The 18,195-nt window shown below is 40.3% G+C and overlaps 1 protein-coding gene across 6 annotated transcripts in view; it reads right to left on the bottom strand.

Annotated features, from left to right (window-relative positions):
• Nucleotides 1-18,195, bottom strand: part of PIGK (phosphatidylinositol glycan anchor biosynthesis class K) — a 184,559-nt gene that overhangs the window by 45,857 nt on the left and 120,507 nt on the right. The window contains exon 11 of one of the 6 annotated variants that reach the window (XM_051856344.2): nt 11,571-17,377. The exons of the other annotated variants lie outside the window; for them this stretch is intronic. Coding sequence (XP_051712304.1) covers nt 17,258-17,377 — 120 coding nt within the window. The 3' untranslated portion in view covers nt 11,571-17,257. Of the gene's footprint in view, nt 1-11,570; nt 17,378-18,195 lie in introns of those variants that run through there. 6 annotated transcript variants of the gene reach the window in all.

The following is an 18,195-nucleotide window of genomic DNA, read 5'->3' as shown; positions in this document are numbered from 1 at the left end:
CTGTGGAGGAGGAAGATAGAAACAGCATATTGAACAAGTACTGGGGTAGATTGAGTAGAAGCAGTAATTTCTAAAGTTTTATATTACAGAAGGATAACCATGGTTGACAATAATAATTGTATACTTCTGAAATAGCTAGTACAAAGGATTTTGAATGTTCTCAATAAGACATGATAAATGTCCGAGGTAGTAGATACATTACCCTGATCTTGTTGTTAGACATTGTATATACACATGGAAATGTCACAGCCTACCACATAAATATGTGCAATTACTATTTGTCAATTTTTAATTATAAAAAGCTGTTACATTTTAATTACTTATAAAACTTAGAAAATAGCTTTCAACTATTTTATGAGTGGTAGAGTTCACTAATATTTATAGTCCTAGTCTTTTTTTTTTAAGATTTATTTATTTGTTTGAAAGTCAGAGTTACACAGAGAGAGAAGAGGCAGAGGCAGAGAGAGAGAAAGAGAGAAAGAGAAAGAGAGGTCTTCCATCCACTGGTTCACTCCCCAATTGGCCACAATAGCCAGAGCTGTGCCAATCTGAAGCCAGGAGCCAGAAGTGTCTTCCGGGTCTCCCACACGAGTGCAGGGGCCCAAGGACTTGAGCCATCTTCTACTGCTTTCCCAGGTCATAGCAGAGAGCTGGATTAGAAGTGGAGCAGCTGGGGATCAAACAGGCGCCCATATGGGATGCCGGCACTTCAGGCCAGGGAGTTAACCCGCTGCACCACAGCGACGGCCCCAGTTCTGGTCTTTCAATGTCAATTTATATACAATATAATTTATATCTATTAAATTGTAGTACTAGCACGAGGGGACTAGTTCATAGAAAATGTGTATTATGGAAAAAGAATGCATAAATGTCAAACTTTTTACAACAAAATAATCATTGTTAAAATATCTTTGAATTTCATTTACATGAATGCATAAGTCAAAGTATAATAGGCAGAAATCCAAGATACTTATAAAGATTCCCTCTCCCTGGGGCCAGCGCCGTGGCTCACTTGGTTAATCCTCTGCCTGCGGCACTGGCATCCCATATGGGCGCCGGGTTCTAGTCCCGGCTGCTCCTCTTCTGGTCCAGCTCTCTGCTCTGGCCCGGGAGGGCAGTGGAGGATGGCCCAGGTGCTTGGGCCCCTGCACCCGTGTGGGAGACCAGGAGGAGGCTCCTGGCTTCGGATCGGCATAGCTTTGGCCATGGAGGCCATTTGGGAGGTGAACCAGTGGAAGGAAGACCTTTCTCTCTGTCTGTCTCTCTAAATGTCTAACTCTATCTGATAAAAAAAAAAAAAGATTTCCCCTCTCTATCATATATATTCCATAAAATAAATATCCATTGAGTGTTGACAGAATCTGTGAATATATTAGGATATCACTCCTGTAATTAGACTTCATTACAGCACGAAGATGAAGGGACACTGAGGATGTAATTTAGGTCCTGAATCCACTGACTTTCAATTAATCCAAAGGGAGACTATCTTGAGAAGGGCTGACATAATCAGGCAAGCTCTCTAAAAGACATTTTAGATATCAAAGACAGATGGCAGAAAGACAGCTACCTTAGAAGAGTCAAGATGCTCTCCTCTTAGAAATGAGAAATGTGGTGGAGTGGACTGTGGGAAGGGAACAGTCTCAGTCCTACAACCTCAAAGAACTAACTAGTAAGCCTGGAAGATGACCCTATGCCTCAGATGAGATCACTGTTAAAGTTGCTGCCTTGACTGAAGTTGTGAGGCCCAAGAAGATGACCAACTAATCCATGCCTGGATCTCTGACCCATGGAAACTGAGATAAATAATGGTTTTAAATCACTAAGATTGTTACACAGCAATAGAAAACTAAGTGACACAGAAACTGGCCAAACGTGGGTCATATAGTATATCTACTTTCAGTGTTCTGAGGTATCTCCATTAGGTTTTCACAGTGGTTGTACTAGTTACATTTCCACCAAGAGTGAATTAGAGTACCTTCTTCCCCATATCCTTGCCAGCATTTATTGTTTGTTGATTTCTCTATGAGAGCCATTTCTAACTGGGTTGAGATGAAACCTCATAGTGGTTTTGATTTGCGTTTCCCAAATGGTTAGCACTCTTGAGCATTTTTTCATGTGTCTCTAGGACATTTGAATTTCCTCTCTTGAAAAATGCCTGTTCAAATCCTTTATCCATTTCCTAACTAGACGGTTCATTTTTCTTGTTGAGTTTCTTGACCTTTTTATAGATTCTGGATATTAATCCTTCATCAGTTGTATGGTTTGTAAATATTTTGTCTGATTCTGTCAGTTGTCTCTTCATTTTGTTGAGTGTTTCCTTTGCAGTGCAGAAGCTTCTCAGCTTGATGAAATCCCATCTGTCTATTTTGGCTTTGATTGTCTGTGCTTCTGGGATCTTTTCCAAGGAGTCTTTGCCTATGCCAATGTCTTGCAGGATTTCCCTAATGTTCTCCTCTTGTATTTGATGATATCAGGTCATAGATTTAGATTCTTGGTCTATTTGGAGTTGATTTTTGTATAAGATAAAAGGTGGTGGGGGCAGGGCTGTGGTGCAGCAGGTTAACACCCTGGCCTGAAGTGCCAGCATCCCATGTGGGCACCAGTTCTAGTCCTGGCTGCTGCTCTTCTGATCCATCTCTCTGCTATGGCATGGGAAAGCAGTAGAAGATGGCCCAAATCCTTGGGCCTCTGAACCCATGTGGGAGACCTGGAAGAAGCTGCTGGCTCCTGGTGTCAGATTGGCACAGCTCCGGCCATTGCAGCCGATTAGGGAGTTAACCATTGGATGGAAGAACTCTCTCTGTCTCTCCCTCTCTCTGTAACTCTGTCTTTCAAATAAAATAAATCCAAAATAAATAAATAAATAAATAAAAATAAAAACTACACCCATGCCCACATTGAAAGGGTGAAAAATAGGTTAAACAAAAAAGCTATAAGGTAGAGGTCTTTTTTCATATTTCTGCACACGGAGATCCAATTTTCAAATACCATTAGTAGAAGAGAGTATCCTTGCTCTAGGGATTCATTTTAGCTTCTTTGTCAAAGAAAAGTTGGTTGTAGATGTGAGAACTAATTTCTGAAATTTCTATTCTGTTCTACATGTCTATTTTTGTGCCAGTACCAGATTGTTTTGGTTATAACTGCCCTGTAGCAAGTCTTGAAATCTGGTATTGTGATGCTTCCTGCTTTTGTTGTTGTTGTTGTAGAATTTTACTTTAGCTAGTCGGGGTCTTTTCTGTTTCCATATAATTTTAGCAACTTTTTTTCTATATCTGAGACGAATGTCATTGGTATTTTGATTGGGATCACATAGAATCTGTAAATTGCTTTAGGAAGTATAGACATTTTGATGATATTAATTTTTCCAACCCACAAACATGGAAGACTTTTACTTTTTTTTTTGGTGTCTTCTATTTCTTTCTTTAAAGTTTTATAATTCTCACTGTAGAGTTCTTTGATGTCCTTAGATAATTTTATTCTAGTATTTAATTCTTTTTGTAGATGTTGTGAATGGGATTCATCTTAGAAATTCTTTGTCTACATATACAAAGGCCACTGATTTTTGGGTGTTAATTTTGTATCTGGCCACTTTACCAAACTCTTTTATGAGTTCCAATAGTCTCTTAGTGGAGACTTTTGGTTCTTCTATATATAGAATATGTCATTTTTTTAAGATTTATTTATTTATTTGAAAGTCAGAGTTATACAGAGAAGGAGAGGCAGAGAGAGAAAGAAAGCTCTTCCATCCGATGGTTCATCCCCAACTGGCCACAATGGCCAGTGCTGAGCTGATCTGAAGCCAGGAGCCAGGAGCTTCTTCCAGGTCTCCTACACGGGTACAGGGGCCCAAGGATTTGGGCCATCTTCTACTGCTTTCCCAGGTCATAGCAGAGAGCTGGATTGGAAGTGGAACAGCCGGGTCTCAAACTGGCGCACATATGGGATGCCAGCGCTTCAGGCCAGGGCATTAATCCACTGCGCCACAGTGCCGGCCCCTCATGTCATCTTAAACAGGGATAATTTGACTTCCTGCTTTCCAATTTGTCTACCATTGATTTCTTTTTCTTGCTTAATGGCTCTGGCTAAATCTTCCAGGACTATACTGAACAGCAATGGTGAAAGTGGGCATCCTTGTTTGATTCTGGATCTTTGTGGAAATGCTTCCAATTTTTCCCCATTCAATAAGATGCTGGCTGTGGGTTTGTCACAGAATGCCTTGATTATGTACAGGAATGATCCTTCTATTCCCCCCCCACACTTTTTTTTTAAGGTTTTCAATGTGAAAGGATGTTGATTTTATCAAATTCTTTCTTTGCGTCTATTGAGATAATCACCATTTTTATTTTCAGTTGTTACTGTGTTGTGTCACATTGATTTATTTGTGAATGTTGAACCATCCCTGCAATTAATTTAAGAATCTCTAGAAAATATGCAAAAATGGGGCCAGCACTGTGGCGTAGAGCCACTGCCTGCAGTCCCAGCACCCATATGGCTCCTGTTCAAGTCCCGGCTGCTCCACTTCTGATCCAGTTCTATGCTATGACCTCAGAAAGCAGTAGAAGATGACCCAAGTCCTTGGGCCCCTGCACCTGTGTGGAAATCCCAGAATAAGCTCACGGTTCCTGGCTTCGGATCGGTGCAGCTGCAGCCATTGTGACCATTTGGGGAGTGAAGCAGCAGATGGAAGACCTCTCTCACTGCCTCTGCCTCTCTGTAACTTTGACTTTCAAGTAAATAGATAAAATCTTTTTAAAAATATGCAAACACATGGAGAGGCAAGAGCATGCTCTTGAGTGAATAAAAAATTTCTGGAAAGAAATGAAGGTGACAATATAACATCAAAACTTATGGGATACAGAAAAAGCAGCATTAAGAGGGAATTTTATAACAACTGCTACCTACATCAAGAAATTGGAGGGGCTGGCACTGTGGTGTAGAGGGTAAAGCTGCTGCCTGCAGTGCTGGCATCCAATATGGGCACCAGTTCGAATCCTGGCTGCTCTACTTCCAATCCAGCTCTCTGCTATGGCCTGGGAGAACAGCAGAGATGCACCAGCGTAGAAGACCCAGAAGAGGCTCCAGGCTCCTGGCTTCAGATCGGCACAACTCCAGCTATTGTGGCCATTTGGGGAGTGAACCAGCGATGGAAGACCTCTCTCTCTCTCGCTCTACCTCTGCCTCTCTGTAACTGCCTTTCAAAGAAATATGTAAATCATTAAAAAAAAGATAGAAATTGGAAAGGTACCACATAAATAAGCTATCAATGCATCTTAAGGATCTAGAAAAATAACAACAAACCAAACCCAAAATTAATAGGAGAAAAGAAATAAAACTAGAGAAGAAATAAACAAAATTGAAACCAAAAATAGAATACAAAAGATCAGTGAAATGAAGAGCTGCTTTTTTGAAAAAATAAACAAAACCGATACATCACTGTCACAATCAACCAAAAAAAAAAAAAAAAAAAAAAAAGCAAAGGGAGAAAGCTAAATCAATAAAATGAGAGATGACAAAGGAAATGTAATGATGGATACCACAGAAATAAAAGGAATCATCCAAATTACCACAAACAGCTATATGCCATGAAATTGGAAACTCTAGGGGCCAGTGCTGTGGCATAGTGGGTAAAGCTGCCACCTGCACTGCCAGCATTCCATAGGGGTGCCAGTTCAAGTCCCAGTTGTTCCACTTCCAATCCAGCTCCCTACTATTTATCTAGGAAAGTAGAGGAAGATGGCCCAAGTCTTTGTGAACCTGCACTCATATGGGAGACCAGGATGAAGTTCCTCGCTTCTGGCTTTGATTGGCCAACCTCCAGCTGTTGCAGCCATTTTGGGAGTGAACTACCTGATGGAAGATCTCTCTCACTGTCTCTTCCCCTCTCTGTAACTCAGCTTTTCAAATAAATAAAATAAAATAAATAAAATAAATCTTTAAAAAACAAACCAAAAAAACAAATTGGAAAATCTAGAAGAAATAGATTCCTGGACACATATAGTCTATCAAAATTGAGTCATGAAAACACAAAAAATGAAAACAGATCAATAACCAAAACGAAATTGAATCAGTAGTTAAGACCCTCCCAAAGAAGAAAAGCCAGGACTGGATGGCTTCATTGCTGAATTCTACCAGACTTTTAAGGAAAAACTAATTCCAATTTTTCTCAAGCTATTCAAAACAATTTAAAGGGAGGGAATCCTCCCAAACTCCTTCTATCAGGCCAGCATCACCTTAATTCCTAAACCAGAAAAACATACAACAAGGAAAAAGAACTATAGCTCAATATCCCTGATGAATATGGATGCAAAAATCCTCAACAAAATAATAGCTAACTGAATCCAACAACACATTTGAGAGATTAAACATTTTTTTAAAAAAGGTTATTCTAGATCTACCTAAAACTACTTAAAAGTGATTTTAGATTTATTTATTTATTTGACAGATAAACAGCATCACAAAGAGCTGCTATCCCTGACACAATCCCAAATCCTCACCTTGATCAAAATTGGGACAGGTCAAATTGGGAACCAGAAATCTAACCATCTGTGCCATCCCCTGCTGCCTCCCAGGGTGCACATTAACAGGAAGCTGGAATCAGAAGTGGCCCCAAACCCAGAAATCCAACATGGATGCCTGCATCTGAACCAGTGTATCTTTTTTTTTTTTTTTTTAAGGGAGAGAGTTTACTGGGGGAAACCCAAAAATCCAGAGGGAAGGGATGATGAAGGAAAAGAGGAAGAAGGAGAGAGTAGGAGAGAGATCAAGAGAGAGAGCAAGCGAGCGAGAGATTGAGAGACAAAGATCAAGAGAGAGAGATAGAAGTAGAGAGAAAGAAACAACATGTTCGGGAATAGGTCCTTTTAAAACTTTGCCAGGGGGACCAGTGTGTCTTAATGGTAAGGCCAAATGTCTATCCCAAAAGTAATTCTTAAAGAGATCAAACAGGCCTTAGAAGAAAATTTCTCACTACTATATAAATGAAACAAACCCCCTCAAATCTAGAAGCCAACAATAACAAAATATAATACTACCTAGAATACAATTTAAAACAAAAATAAAAAGCAGACATGTAAAGAGGAACAAAATATGAAACAACCAAGAGAAAAATTAACAGAAACAGAGCCATACTGAAACATATGATGGGTTTAAAGGACAGGGATCTTAAATAGCTATTAACTAGATGTAAAGGAAAACATGAAACGTGAGGAAAGAAATATAATATATGAATGAATTCCATATAGTAATTCTAATTTTAAATTATGATATGTGAAAACTACATTACATGGTATTAATAGCAGATTAGGTTCTGCATAAAAAATATCAGAGTGAGTAAGACAGTCATAGAAATCATTCAGAGTGAAATACAGAAAGAAAAAGGGCAGGACAAAGCACTTAAAAGTGAGCTACTGCAGGGCTACATTCAAGCATTAGGAGTCTAAGTGGGAGGGAGAAATATAGCTACAGCAAATAATGAATGAAAAGATTCCAAATTTCTACAACCATAAATCACTACATCCACAAAGCACAAAAACTACTTAGAAGAAATAAAGAAAGTGATACAAATGGATATCATGCTGAAGAACAATGATAAACAAAGACTCTTAAAAGCAATTAGATCAACAGATTTGTTCTTAGTTACCAAGGTTTGGAAATCTACAACACATGTGCCAGCCACCTGACCTTATAAATAAAGTTTCATTGATATACACTATGCTTACTCATTTATTGCTTGCTCTCACACTACAGCAAAAACTGAGAAACTGCAACAGATATCATGTGGCTCACAAGCCTGAAATATTTACTATTTGGTCTTTCAAAAAGTTTGTGGACCCCTGCTACAGAGGAACAAAAATAAGAATGATTGAAGATGGGCTGTCAGAAATCAGGGAGGACAGAAGACAACAGAAAGGCAGCTTTAAAGTGCTGAAAGAAAAACTATTAACCGAGAAGTCTGGGGGAAATGTACCAAAGTGAAAAAACTCCTTTCAAAGACTAAGATAAACATCTTTCAGTAAAACAGCTTTAGGAATTCGACATCAGCAAAACTTTAACACAAGAAGTGTTAAAAAAGTTCTTTTTTTTTTAAATGAATTTTTAAAGATTTTATTTATTTATTTGAAAGAGTTACACAGAGAAGGAGGGGCAGAGAGAATGAGAGGTCTTCCATCCACTAGTTCACTCCCCAGTTGGCCACAACAGCCAAAGCTGTGCCGATCTGAAACCAGCAGCCAGGAGCCAGGAGCTTCCTCCGGTCTCCCACACGGTGCAGGGCCCTAGGGACTTGGGCCATCTTCTACTGCTTTTCCAAGCCATAGAAGAGAGCTGGATCAAAGTAGAGCAGCCAGGACTCGAACTTGAGCCCATACAGGATGTAGGCATTGCAGGTGGTGGCTTCACCTGCTAATTCATGCCAGCCCTCCAAAAATTTTTTAAAATTATTGATTTGAGAGGCAGAATTACAGAGAAAGATCCATTGGCTCACTCCTCAAATGGATGCGAGGCCAATCTGAAGCCAGGAAGCGGGAGCTTCCTCCAGGTCTCCCAATGGGGGGGCAGAGGTCCAAGCACCTGGGCCATCTGCCAATGTTTTCCTAGGCAATTAGCAGAGAGCTGGATTAGAAGTGGAGCAGCCAGAACTCAAACCAGTGCCCATATGGGATGCTAGCACCATAGGCAGAGGCTTAACCTACTATGCCACAGTGCTAACCCCTAAAGGAAGTTCTTTAGGCAGAAGGAAAATTATGCCAGATGCAAATATGAACTCACACTAAAAAGTGAGGAAAGATAAAAAGAGTAAATATATGGATTTAAATAAAAATAAATAATAAAATATTCATTTTATTCTCTAAAAATAAGATATTGTGAGGTTCAAAATGTATAGAGTATAGATGTATACAACAGCACCAAAGATAGAAGAAGGAATTGGGTGTTGCAGTGGATTTGTTCTGAGAGGAGGAGCGTGGTGGGGGCAAGAGGCACAGAGTCACCACACAGACCCTGGGAGCCGGGAGAAAGCAGGCCAGAAGCGAGCAGCCCGCAGACTCATTTATTTCAGTTGGTACAGCAGCTTATATAGCCAAGGCAGCCAATCTGGTCAAGGGGTGGTCTATGCCCTAACCAATCACACCCTGTTGCCAGGCAGTTTCCGAAGTGATCCATTCACAGCCTGTTGCCAGTCAGGCTCTGTTGCCAGGCAGGCTCCATTGTCATGTGGTTTCCAAAGCCATCCAATCACAACCTGTTGTCAGTCAGGCTCTGTTGCCATGTGGTTTCTGAAACCATCCAATCACAGCCTGTTGTCAGTCAGGCTCCATTGTCATGTGGTTTCTGAAACCATCCAATCACAGCCTGTTGCCAGGAAGTTTCTGTTGCCAGCTGCCATCTTTGCATGACCTTCTCATTCCACCACATTTCCCCCTTTCCTTTTACTTTTGAGCAATGGGAGTCATGATTCTTGGCCATACCATTGTTGACCCTGTTTCCATGTGGGCTCTTTTTCTGTTGAGGATTTGATCACTATTCCAAAGCAGTGACTTGTTGGCATCCGTAAATGCACACGGTGTCATGGATATAGGTTGATTAGCAGAGAAAGCATGTTTTGGATAGTCTATTTTTAAGTTTTGTAATGTCTGGAGTAGCCTGTCCGCTGGCAGGTGATTGTCAACCTATCCTGGGAAATTTATCATTAAAGTTTGAAAGAGCATGGTATTCTGCATCAATGTCGACAGTTCTAATTGTGACAGGGGTAGGACCACTATGTCTGGCTCTGTGTTAAATATCTTATTGGCATAATATCTTAATTTAAGTCTCATCATAAGGATGGCAACTACTTTGTTAACTATTTTACGACACTCACTCCAGGCTATGTGCAACCAAAAAAGTGGTCCATGTTGTTGCCAAATAACTCCTAAGGGGACCTCGAGGGTAGATATGGTTATGGCAAATACTATACTGCGTATAGCGGTCTAAATTCTGCAGGTGTTAGGGGAAGCAAGGGCTTCAGCCAATTGATTTGGCCACATAGCTGCTGAAGTTCATTAAGTGAGTATTTATGCTTGACTTTTAGGTTTGGGCCCATTGGAGATATATGGGAGGAGATTTGATAACCTAAGAATTGAAAGGGGGGAAAATGTTATACCTTTTCTGTGGCAAAAGACAAACCCAGGAATTGTAAATTTCTTACTGTCTCACTTAGGCTTTCAGAGTTGCCGCATTCTTGTGAGCAAGTAAGATATTGTCCACATAATGTATGACCAAGCACTGATCTTTAAGTATGCTAGACACATGAGAAATGTATCTTTGGCAAATGGTAGGGCTATTTTTCATGCCTTGCGGGAGTACTGTCCACTGAAATCTTTTTGCGGGGAGCTGGAAATTGGGCTCCCATACTGTAAAGGCGAAGTAGGCCTTATCCTCCTCCACGATGGGAATGGAAAAGAGGAAATCTTTGATATCAATGCTAACTATGTGGTATCCGTTAGGAATGGCCCCTGGATGGGGAATGCCAGCCTGGAATGTTCCCATCTTTTTTATGATTTTGTTGATGGCTCTCAAATCCTGTAGTAGCCTATATTTTCCCTGTTTCTTTGGTATCACAAAAATGGGCATGTTGTGAGGGCTAGTGGAGGGCTCGATGTGCGCCTTTTCCAATTGTTCCTGTACCAATTCTCTAAGGATGCCAAGTTTGGGTTGTAATATTGGCTCGTCCTTGGCTGGCGCCGAGGTTCACTAGGCTAATTCTCCGCCTGTGGCGCCGGCACTCTGGGTTCTAGTTCTGGGTGGGGTGCCGGTTCTGTCCCGGTTGCCCCTCTTCCAGTCCAGCTCTCTGCTGTGGCCCAGGAATGCAGTGGAGGATGGCCCAGGTGCTTGGGCCCAGCACCCGCATGGGAGCACCTGGCTCCTGGCTTCAGATCAGTGCAGCCGGCCGTAGCAGCCATTTGGGAGGTGAACCAATGGAAGGAAGACCTTTCTTTCTCTCTCTCTCTCTCTCTCTTTCACTGTCTAACTCTGCCTGTCCAAAAAAAAAAAAAAAAAATATATATATATATATATATATATATATATATTGGCCACTGCTCTATCCAGATGTTTCCTATTTTTTCCCATTCAATGGGGATTGGGCCTGGCTTTTGTATGAGGTGAGCAGTGGCCCCTAGAATTGGGGGTGAATCTTAATTATAGGCTCTCCATTAAAGTTGTTGGCTCGTTGGAGATTTGTGATCCGTAGTAAGAACCACTTGCATTTGTGAGAGCACATCTCTCCCCCATAAGGTCATAGAAACCTCAGCAATTAGCAGAAAGATGGTTCCCGTATCTCCATAGTCATCTCGTCACGTTACAGGCGTGATGACCTGATCAGCCAATTTTAATCCTCCAACACCTTGGAGGTCAGGCCCAGGCACTGTCATCCAGTGTTGCATTTTTCTTGCATCCCTAGCTTTTAAGACAGTGGCATCTGCCCCCGTATCAATTAAACCCACAAAGGCAATGTCATCTAAATATAGGGTCAATTTTGGCCTCAGATCGAAGATAGGCATCGACTAGGTAATGGTGGTGAGACTCTCTCTTACTTGTTGGGCTGAGGGCCACCCCGCTGGGAGTTTAAAGGCTTGGTCCTACAATCTTTTGCCCAGTGAAAGCCTTTTTTACATCTGGGTCACAGAGTTTTGGGCTTGCCCCATCTGTCAGTGTTTGGGCAGTTTCGCCGTAGGTGTCCCGTTCCTGACATCCCAACAAACTGGAAGGTCATTATACTTCCTTGTGTTCAGTTTGTTAACGGCCGCAGTTAGGGCCTGTATGGGTATGTCAGCAGGGTTTACTTCCTTTGTAGCTACTATCCATTTAGAAATGTCTTCATTACAGATTGGGGCGATTGCAGCTTTTGCCTCTTTGGTAGCACCTTCCCAAGCTAATTGTTTGACCAAATTGTCTTGATCAGGGCCAAGCAGTAATCTTTTCTCTACAGCCTCCAAGACTCTGGCAAGGAAATCGGGGAACCATTCACATGGGCCTTGAACTAGGTTTCTAAAGAGTTGACTATAATTAGGAGGATTTATGTTTTTTAAGGCTTTAAGTGACAAATCTCTGACCTGATCAAAATAGGCAACTACTCCAATGTGGGCCTGTTCATGAGGATATATGTTCATGAGGATATATGCTTATAAGTATATCAAAGATTACTGCAATTTCAGAGGCAGCATTATTCCTTGCCATGGTTTCAGCCTCTTCCTCATAGGAGGCTTTCCACTGTAAGAACTGTAGTCTTGACAAACGTGCTTTGAGCAGTATAACCCAGTCAAAATGAGTTTGAAGGTTGGCCGCCCATTGTGTGAGCACCTGTTCAAAGTAGGGAGAGTCGGGGCCTGACTCTTGGGAAGCCGTTTTTAGCATAGTAAGGTCATTTATGGGCGTTGGAATCCAGGGCCTAAATTCTGCGTCCACTCCTACATTTACAGCAAACATGTGAGTGGGATGGGGTCTAGCGGCTGCCCTGAGAGCCTGGGGTGCCTGGGGACTGCCATAATGTGGGGATCCTCACTGGGTGCGGATGGGATGACCTCATGTGGGTTATCACCTCGAGGTCATCTAAGTTCATCCTGTGGGTATTTGGGCGGGGTGGCTGACTAGGCATTGCTACGTTGTTTGCTGTCATGTCATTTTCACTGGCGGAGTTCTCTGTCCCTAAGTCATCAATTGTTGCCTGTGAGGCAGAGGCCTGGAGTGACAGGCTCTTATCACACAAATTCATTATGTTTGGTAATCTGTGTGGGCTTCGGAGAGGGGGGTATCTTTCCCATGTTTGAGAGCTTAAGAACAACACGCCATGCCAACTCTAGCAAAAAGAAAGACACCCACAGCACTGCTGCCATAACAAAGTAAATTCCTAGCACCTCAGAAGCTGATGGCATTTTTCAGGGGGTTCCCTATGTTAGACAAATAGACAGTGGTGTATCAGATCGTAAGTATGTCCTGTGCTTAGTGGGGAACTTCCTTGATTTGTTTGGTAAAGGCTGTATGCCCACATGGTGTCTCTAGAGTGTCACATCTCTCGAGTGAGGGAAGATGACTTGGTTCTGAGTTCTGGGATGATCAGGCCCTTAGGTGAATTCGCCGGGCGAACCGAAAGTAAAAGGAGGAGCTGAGAAGGAATCCATTATTGTAAAGTTCTTGTACTAAAATTCATACGAAGTTACATAATATTTAAAGTAGACTGTGATAAATTAAAGATTTATATTATAAATCCTAAAACAACCACAACAAATTAGATTCAGTAATAAAACAGTAGTGGGGATAAAACAGAATCACTCAGAGTACCCAATCCAAAGGAAGGCAGGAAAGGAACAAAAAAAGAACTAAGAACTGATGGAGACATCTCACTAATCCAAGTGATCAATTTCAGTTCACAATTGATCATAATGAAAGGACTAAGAGTCAAAGGGATCACATAAACAAGAATAGTGTCTGCAAATATTAACCGATAGAATAAATAAAGGGGAGAGTGATCCAACATGGGAAGCGAGATACACAGTAGACTCATAGAATGGCAGATGTCCTAAACAGCACTCTGGCCTCAGAATCCGCCCTAAAGGCATTCGGATCCAGCTGAAAAGCCCATGAGAGTATTTCAGGCATGGAAAGCCAAGACACTCTGGCAAAAAACAAACAAACAAACAAACAAACAAACAAACAAAAAAACAACCAAAAAACCCCAAACAAACCTAAATGAAAGATCTCTGTGAGTGAGATCCCAGTGGAAAGAACAGGTCTTCAAAGAAGGAGGTACCTTTCTCTGAAGGGAGGAGAGAACCTCCACTTTGACTATGACCTTGTCTAAACAAGATAAGAATCGGAGAACTCAGAGGGCTTCCATAGCCTTGGAAACTCATGACTGGAGCATAGGGAGACTACTGATGCCATAGACAGGAGTGTCAATTGGTGAAGTCAACAACAGGAGTCACTGTGCACTTACTCCTCATGTAGGATCTCTGTCCTTAATGTGCTGTACATTGAGATTTAATGCTATATTGAGTACTCAAACAGCATATTTCACTTTGTGTTTCTATGGGGGTGCAAACTGTTGAAATCTTTACTTAATGTATATTAAACTGATCTTCTGTATATATAGAAAATCGAAAATGAATCTAGATGTGAATGGACGGGGAGAGAGAGCGGGAAAGGGGAGGGTTGCGGGTGGGAGGGAAGTCATCAGAGGGGAGGGGGATGCCAATGTAGTCCATAAGCTGTACTTTGGAAATCTATATTCATTAAATAAAAGTGAAAAAATTTTTTTAAAAAAAGAACTGATGGAGAAATAAAACACAAATAGGAATATGCTGGACTTAAATCTAACCATACTGACAATTGGAAATGAAAGGGTCTAAACACTCCAATTAAAAGGCAGAGGTTGTCAGTATAAAACCCCATGATATGCTGCCAATAAAACCCCACCTTCAATTTAAGACACAGACAGGCAGAATAAAATAGATGCACACTCCAAAAATGTCTGGTTATTTATGTATATCAACAGCTGTGTTCTTGTTAGATGAATTTTTCTACATGTATACCCAGTTTTACCAATCAGATATATGGGACAATGGTTTATTCCTTCAACTATTCATTCAATAAGCATGAAATGAGTGCCTAATGAGCCAGATATTAGGTTAGCCAATGGAACAAACCAGTGAGGACAGACAAGACATATTTGGAGCTTATATTATAATGGCACAGACAAGCAACCAATGATGAAATATAAAAACAATTAATTAAAAGTAAAATTGTGTGAAAATCCTCTAACAGGGATTCTGGCTGTTTTTCTTTACAAAGGGTATACAACATTCCTTTGAGCAGCAAGCAGATTTTAGAAGAAACTGATACATAAATTTTCAATGAAATTTGCAAAACATTATTCTTTATTTGATTCTGATCACTAATAATCATCACAATTCCCAGCCATCCTAAATTAACAGATGTAGGGTTTAGGGTAATTGCTGATGTATTCTTTTTTTTTTTTTTTTTTTTTTTTTTTTTTTTTTTTGACACAGACAGTGAGAAAGGTCTTCCTTTTTCCGCTGGTTCACCCTCAAAATGGCTGCCACAATCGGCGCACTGCGCCGATCCGAAGCCAGGAGCCAGGAGCCTCCTCCTGGTCTCCCACGCGGGTGCAGGGCCCAAGGACCTGGGCCATCCTCCACTCCCCTCCCGGACCACAGCAGAGAGCTGGACTGGAAGAGGAGCAACCAGGACAGAATCTGGCGCCCCATTCGGGACTAGAACCTGAGGTGCGGAGCTGCAGGCGGAAGATCTGCTGATCTATTCTTTCCTCCCAATAACTATGCATTACCTAAGTGATTTCTATGGTGTCCTTATTTTAACTAACCTCTGCCTCAAAAATAAAATTGTGCTGTTAAATAAATTCTCCTCAATTTGAGGGAAGAATGTTGGAAAAGGGGACAGGAGGATGAGGAAGATGGTCAATATTTATCAAAAAACAACACTGCTGAGTGTCAAGAATGGAGCAGGTGCTTACCATTATGTTCTTAGAATTGTACCTACAAACCATTCTGAATCTGTTAAACTAATTAAAAATTAAAATATTAAAAAATATTTTAAAGAGACTAACAAAAAAAGGAAAGATTGGAAAAGAAGAAATACTACCCCCACACATACAAAAAAATTATTAGCCTATTTTACGGATGAAGAACTAGCCTTAAAGACATAAGTAAATTGCCCAAGGCAACAAAACTATTACTTAGCAGAATATTGGTAAGAACTTAAATGAAATCACATTTGGGAGAAATAAGTTAATTTCAGTCAAATTAATTTTTTAGAACTTTATTTTCCTGTATCAATAAAGATCATAAACTAAATTGCTTTTAAAAAAAGGTTTGACAAAGTGTTTTTAAACAAATAAAGTCACATTTAGCTATAGTAATCATTATTAAAATGTTTAACATACTTCTATAAGAAAGACAATTTTTTCTTCATGTTCTACTTATAATGATTTTTCCATGAATAAAAACTTTCTATTTAATCAATGACAAAGCTCTTAAAATATTCCTTTTCTACTTCCATTCCAATTCAAGATGGCAAGGTAAGGTTTAAAGTCAATTAGAATAATTCTTTTATTTTAAGCAGACAGTCAACTAAGGTATGCCAAAAAAAAAGTTAAAAAAATAAGTCTGAGATCTCTAAAAAATTAATAGCTTGTACTGATTAAATCCAGTATTCTATTGCAAATGTGAACCATTTTAATAATAGTAGGGAGCTATTTAGAAGAAGAAAAAAAATACTTTGAATTTGCATACCATATCTATGAAATCACTACATGTCAATCTAATGATGCTATGGATGGAACAGCACTTCCTAAATGTAAACATGTTTAATTAAGATGTCTATTGGCACATTTTAAAGTAGAAAACCCTTAATTTTTTTTATTTTTAAAAATTTATTTTATTTTGTTTGAAAGTCAGAGCTACACAGAGAGAGGAGAGGCAGAGAGAGAAGGAGGGAAGGAGGGAGGGAGGGAGGGAGGGAGGAAGGGAGAGAGAGAGAGAGAGAGAGAGAGAGAGAGGCCGTCCATCCAATGGCTCACTCCCATTTTGGCCACAACGGCAGAAGCCACGCTGATCCAAAGCCCAGAGCCAGGGGCTTCCTCCCAGTCTCTCATGCGAGAGTGCAGAGGCCCAAGGACTCGGGCCATCCTCCACTGCTCCCTCAGGCCACAGCAGAGAGCTGGATAGGAAGTGGAGCAGTCAGGACTGGAACTCGAACACATACAGGATGTCAGCACCTCAGGCCAGGGCGTTAACCCACTGTGCCACAGCACCGGCCCCCAAAAATTTATTTTTAAAAATCTTTCTGTTTGATTATTGTGTATAGCCCTTGATTATATTTCCACTGAACAAGACTCTTTTTACTTGTTGAACTCTTCATTTCATGGAAAATTAAGCCCTTGAGTGTAATGTGAGCTAAAAAAATAATGTTACCTCAAAATCTAAAGAAAGAAAGAAGAAACAAGGAAGGAATGAAGAAAGGAGAGGGAGGGAGAAGAAAAGGAATACCATTATATTCTTAGAATATATCCATGAGTTATATTCAATGTTTTCTTTGTATTAATATCACATAAACACAAAAAAGTAACATATCAGATGGTAGTAAAATAAAATAAAATATCCTGGAAATTACAAAACCACAAACAAAGTAATACACTTAAAATGTGAAGACTTACTTGAGGAATGGTTTTAAAGTTGTCTGGCTCTTAAAAATAATAAATAAATAAATAAGTTTTATAATTCTGTCTTGAATTAAAGTCAACTCTTTCATCTAGTAGTAGTGGTGGTGGTGATTGTGGTGATGTTGATAATAGAGTAACCCAGTGCTGTAAGATAAACAGCAAATTTGAGCTTTGGAAGATGGTTTTATGCTTTTAGCTCCATGCAATATCTAGATTACACTAGTTTTAAAAACTAAACAAATTGTACTATTTCAGCAAAACATAAAAGCATACTACCTGTTCTTAAATAGTCAATGACATTGAGATGGAAAATAAATATGTTAACAACTTCCTATAATAAACCATGATTCATGGTGTTCTACTGCAATACTCAACGGACTGCAGGAAGCAACAAAGCAGTCCTGACTAATTATACCTAGAGTCTGTAAAAATGTTTGGAGAAAATAAGCATTGCAAATCTACCCTCAGAGTTGTATTTAATATTGAATATTAAGAATTACCACATCTTTGGAGTTTGTGAACTCAAGAAGCTTCCACAGCCTTGGCAGCTCATGACAAGAGCCTCAGGTGACCACTGATGTCACAAATGAGCGTCAATTGCTAAATCAACAATGGGAGCCACCATGCACCCACTCCCCATGCAGGATCTCCGTCCCCAATGTGCTGCACTATGTGAATTAATGGTAAAACCACCACTCAAACAGCACTTTACACTTTGTGCATCTGCGCAGGTGCAAACTGCTGAAATCCCCACTTAGTATACACCAAGCTGATCTTCTGTATACAGATAATTGAAAATGAATCTCGATGAAGAATGGGATGGGAGAGGGAGCGGGAGATGAGACGGCTGTGGGTGGGAAGGAGGCTGCAGTGGGGAAAGCCGCTACAATCCAAAAGTTGCACCCTGGAAACCCATATTTACCAAATAAAACTTGAAAAAAAAATCTAAAAAAAAAAAGAAT

Source organism: Oryctolagus cuniculus, chromosome 7 (genome assembly GCF_964237555.1).
Source record: "Oryctolagus cuniculus chromosome 7, mOryCun1.1, whole genome shotgun sequence".
NCBI classification, from domain to species: Eukaryota; Metazoa; Chordata; class Mammalia; order Lagomorpha; family Leporidae; genus Oryctolagus; species Oryctolagus cuniculus.
This window is presented reverse-complemented; position numbering and strand designations above follow the sequence as displayed.